This window comes from Octodon degus, unplaced genomic scaffold, assembly GCF_000260255.1.
Source record: "Octodon degus isolate 3935 unplaced genomic scaffold, OctDeg1.0 scaffold00133, whole genome shotgun sequence".
NCBI classification, from domain to species: Eukaryota; Metazoa; Chordata; class Mammalia; order Rodentia; family Octodontidae; genus Octodon; species Octodon degus.
In genome coordinates, this window is record NW_004524709.1 from 5927011 (window position 1) to 5932142 (window position 5132).

Below are 5132 nucleotides of genomic sequence, written 5' to 3' on the forward strand. Positions count from 1 at the left end.
CCTGTTAATGGCAGAGTCTGTGCGAATGGTTGCAATTGGGGATCTCATGTTTTTTAAATCCCAGACTTTCACTGTGCGGTCATCACTGCCTGAAACAACATTGTCTCCCACGGTGAACACAGCTGAGGTCACAGTGCTACAAGTAAAGGGTGTAGGGTCAGACACCTCAAAAGTAAGGGTACAGGTGCTCTAACACTTCCTTCCTGTGCTGCATACTGCATAGTCCTGCTTCCAGAGGTGACAAAGGGGAGCGATGGAAAGGCGACTGGCAGCTTAAAAGCTGACAGTGGTCTTCCACAGCTCTGCACCCTGCTCCTATTTCTTAAATTCTCCCCAGTAGGTATGTCAAACATGGATGTGTGGTTTCTCAGCAGAGTAGGAAAATTCAGTCTATTACCATTCTAGTTTGCTATCTCTAGGCAATGAAGCAAAGAAAAGTTACCAGAAAAATATGGACTAGACAAAGTCTGTCAAGATTTCTATGGATTTAATGATGGAGAATTAAAAACAAAATCCTGCAAGTCTCGATTTAATCAGACAACAAGAGTTAGAGAAAAAGCATTCTGACAACAGTAATTTAAACATGACAAAGGACTTCAAGAGACATTTTTCTGAAGATATATATACCGACAAAAAGCATATGAAAAGGTACTAATTATCACTAATCATCAGGGAAACATAAAACACACAATGAGGTACCATTATACATCCATTATGATAGCTATTCCCAAAACACAAAATCAGAAACCACTGCATGGTCCTCCCCTCATGTAACAACCAATAGTGTCTCCAGGAAGGCAAATCCTCCCTATTTGGAAAGCACTGCACAACACCTAAAAGGGCATAAAAGAAGATACAAGCCTGCACACAGCAACATGTGCTAAAGAAGGAAAGGGGCGGAGACGATACATCTATCAAAATCGATCAAATGACCCATCCAGGTCGCCCCCCCCAAAAAAAAAAATAATACAAGGCTAGGTCTATAACACTTTTTAATAGCTCTTTACAATATTGGTCAGTTATCACACCAGCACTAAATCAGAGACCTCCATAAATCAGGTATTTTTGTTCCTTGCCCACAAGTTGGCAGTAAGACTTAAAAAGCCTCAACTGGTAGATCTTTGAAAAGAAAATGCCTATGACTTCTTGGAGGTTCTGGCCAAGTTAAATTCCAGCTAGCATTCTGCTAAATTAATGGGGGGGGATTCAACAAAGGATTCTCTAACCCTATGTTAATGAAACGCTAAAAGACATTAGGTTTTTAATAAATCACAATCATGACAGGTATTGTAGAACATCAAAAGAAAAAAACTGGCAAAGAGGCAGTAGTTTTAAAGGCACCCTTAGACACGGGTCCCACAGGGAGCTGGTGAGCTACAACCGCTCACTGGAAAAGCTTCAGACTCTGCCAAACTCCAGCAAAACTCATTTATCTTGTCGTGAAGAGCAGCCGAGCATGTACTTCCAGCTGACAGTATGGTACCTTCTCACCACACACCACTGCCTGATCTGGAACATTCTGCTCCCTCCGTGGGTCTCAATCAACGGAAATACTGTAATGCTAGCACTCCTCATTAGGACTAACAGCTGTCTTCCCAGTCACACAGAGACACAAAACTGTTTTGCATAACAATCTGCCGAAATTTCACGGCTAAGAAAAAAAATATATGATGTGGAAAATGCTAGACCATGAAATGCTAATGCAGTGTGCTTTTCTGGCACATCAAAAACTGTCTGAGTTTCCATTTTTTATTTTTTAAAAATAGATTTCTACAAAATAAGATTTTTGTATCTGAAGAACAGATCAGTATGTTTACAGAAAACAAGCATTTCCTAAGTAAAAATGGGCATCCCATCCCTTAGATCATTCACTTAACTTGCTCACAGTACAGAGAATCCAGTTTTTAAAAGAGTATCTTTGAAAGTATCATTGGGACTTTATTACTTTGGCCAGCCAACTGTTCAGTTAAATTCCAGCATTAACATTAAAGTTCACGTACAATGCTTAGATTGTCCACTTGATCTGAACTTGCAAATGGAGCACTGTCTGGAGTTAGTAACCAAAGTGAGTTCCCAGGAACCAAACCAGAACCCACTGATGAACCTGCCCAGGACACTGCACAGAGCAAAGCAGAACATGATATAACTGCACTCTTTATATTCAAAACACTCAGACTGTCATATATATCTTCTTGGCTGTCATTTTCCAGCCTATCTGGGTTTTTTTTTTTTTGGGGGGGTTGTATTTTAGGGAGGGGTCTACAGGGTGTTCAGGGTCTCAATACTAGATCAGACTCGTAGTGATCTGCCTGTTTACAGCCTCCCAAGAGCTGGGATTACAAGCATGCACCACCATGCCCAGTCTCAATTGCTGTCTCAGCATGCCCTGGGTGTAGGGCCGGCACCACAGGCCTGGGAATCAAACCCCAGGCCCCTGCACCTTCTTGCAGGCGCTTTAATCTGCTGAGCTAATTGGCTGGCCCTCCAAACTATTTGTACAAAGCTGAATTTTGAATAGATAACACAAGTCTTTACCTTTGTAACCAGACAGGCTAAATAAGTAGGTATTCTAGGACCACAGAAAGTAGATACTCTTTTTGCCTTTCTATCCTATCTGCTTTGCAAAATTTAAAGAAGCCACTATATTTCAAGCCTATATTTCAACAATTTGATGCCTGAGAAACATGTTATATCTAAATGAAATATATTTTATTATTCTTTGATGGCTATCAAAAAACTATATTCTATGACGAAAAAAAAAAAAGCAACCAAAGGAAAGTCAAAGTTGTATCATACATACACAAAAAAATTGTGTAACACATGTTTCTCTTTCAGGATTTACAAATCAACTGTTCCCCGGAAAAATAAAATTTTTTATATATAACAGGTACACTGCCTCAATACCTTACTTGGTTCCTCTATACTCTGATCCTCACCTGTCAGCAATGACCCAGAGGTTCAATCTAAATAGCATTAAGTCCACATAGACTTAATCAGAAATGTTCATTCAGCAAGTACTTACTAAGGACCTACTGTGTACCAAGCCATGCTGTAAGAATATGCAAAAACATAAAATTGCTGCCTGTGAAGCCTCCATTCTAGTGCCAAGATAGCAATGTTCACCCTTTTTACATAAACTATAAGCAGATTTGAGTATACAGCATCATTCGAATGGCTAAAACTATACTTCTGTCATCACTGAAACTATAAATAAGCTTCAGTAGTAATCACACAGATAACTGGTCCAGAGACAAGTGCTCTGAAAGTGACTTCAGAGGACATCAAAACATTTAGTTACAGGGCTAAATTCACTGTATCAGTAAGAGCCTTCTTCAGAAGCTATTGAAAGATGACATTCAGTTCGATACAACATAGTTCCCTTCTTTTAATACCAACCTTCAACTGGATGCACTAGAGTAACAATTGCTGGGTTTTTAAAGAGAGCTATTATTGCAATGTTGCATACATGAAATGATCATGGTAATTTCAAAATATGGTCTATTGCCACATGTTGTGATATATCAATAAACCATATATTGAATACCCCCCCCCAAAAAAAAAGCTTCAAGACTCTTGCTTTCTAAAAGTCTGGCCATTCTTTTATTTAAAACATGATATACAACTATCAACTAAATATAGAATATATGTCACTGCATCAATAATTTTAAAGAAATCTGACAGAAATGTACCACATTCAAATTTCATGAAGGGGCTGGCAATACAACTCAATGAACTAAGTGCCTCCTTTGGCAAGCACAGGGACCAGGATTCCATCCCTAGTCTCACATGCCTTGCCTTGCCCCGGGGGCATGCTGAGCCAGCGAACAAGTCCCAGTGTGGTGGCACACACCTATAGTCCCAGCACTGGGGAGGCTGAAAACAGGAGGATCACTATGAGTCTAAGGTGCATAGTGAGGTCCTGTACCAAATATATAAAATGAAAAAAAAAAAAAAAAAAGTTCATGAAGAATGGCCTCCCTCAGGTTTTAATAATCTAATTTTCCAGTCTCTTTCTGGACCTAAAATGTTGTCTATCACATGCTTAAAAATAACAATTGCTAATGTCCCAATAGCATTCATTGTATAACTAGATATATAAAAATAATTTTATAGTTTAATTTTTAAAATATCACAAAATTACATTAGCTATGAAGGTAACACATATAATACAAATCTTGTAGTTATTTTTTTTTTTTTTTTTTTTTTGGCAGAACCAGGGATTGGACTCAGGCCCTTGTGCTTGCTAGGGAAGCGCTTATTCTACTGAGGCATCTCCCTGGCCCCTACATATCTTATTCATTAGAATAATTAGAAAAACTAAAGCCAGAGCTTTATTCAAATATAAAATTTTTATCTTCAAATATTAGATTAGCAAACACTAATGTTTATTCCACTGGTGATACAAGTGGATCTAACCACTTTTATTGATCTTTTGACTAATAAAATTAATAAAAAGATGCCCGATGGGACAGTCATGCATGTATCACTGGTGGGTCAAACCACACCCAGCAGCACAACTCTGTCATGAAAGTGTTAAAGCAAACTATGCCTGAACTCGCTACTAAGGATGCTAAAAAGGAAATAAGAGACTGGCAGCATGAAGGTGTCCACAAGTTTCATACTTGGATGAGAACAAACCAAAAGTCAAATGTCACTTTTAAAACTTCAGAATACATTATCATCACAATCCTCCTTGACATGGCATTCCCTTAAGGAGAGCCACTCAAGAGATAGTCCATTGCTTCCTTTCTAGCCTGTGTATTAATGATCCATTTTATATGTCTGGCCATCTGGACATTTTAGGGACACACAACAGGGCATGATCAAAAGCCCTTCACCCTCTACAATCCTGAGAGGCTAGCTGATGGCGTCAATGGCCTCAATGTGCCTCAGACCCTACAGACTATCAGAACGCTCACAAAAACTACAGCTGTGGTCAGAGCCCAGCACAGAACCCTTCAGCAGAACTCCCTGCAAAGAGGCTAGAAGCAAGACCCACCCAGCTGATTCAAGAGCAGAACATCTTGCCAGAGAGACACAAAGGGTTCAACTCTAAAGCCTGCAGCAGAAAGAAGTGGAGCACAGCAGCCAGATCCAAACAACACCCACCTGGAGGAATCTGAACTTCATAG

The 5132-nt window shown here is 39.4% G+C and overlaps 1 protein-coding gene across 1 annotated transcript in view; it reads right to left on the reverse strand.

The window, feature by feature from the left end:
* The window catches only part of Wdr37 (WD repeat domain 37), an 89457-nt gene that overhangs the window by 21412 nt on the left and 62913 nt on the right, over positions 1 to 5132 (reverse strand). Inside the window, exon 12 of the mRNA XM_004641274.2 lies at positions 1 to 136. Within this exon, the coding sequence (XP_004641331.1) occupies positions 1 to 136 (136 nt within the window). The remainder of the gene's footprint in view (positions 137 to 5132) is intronic.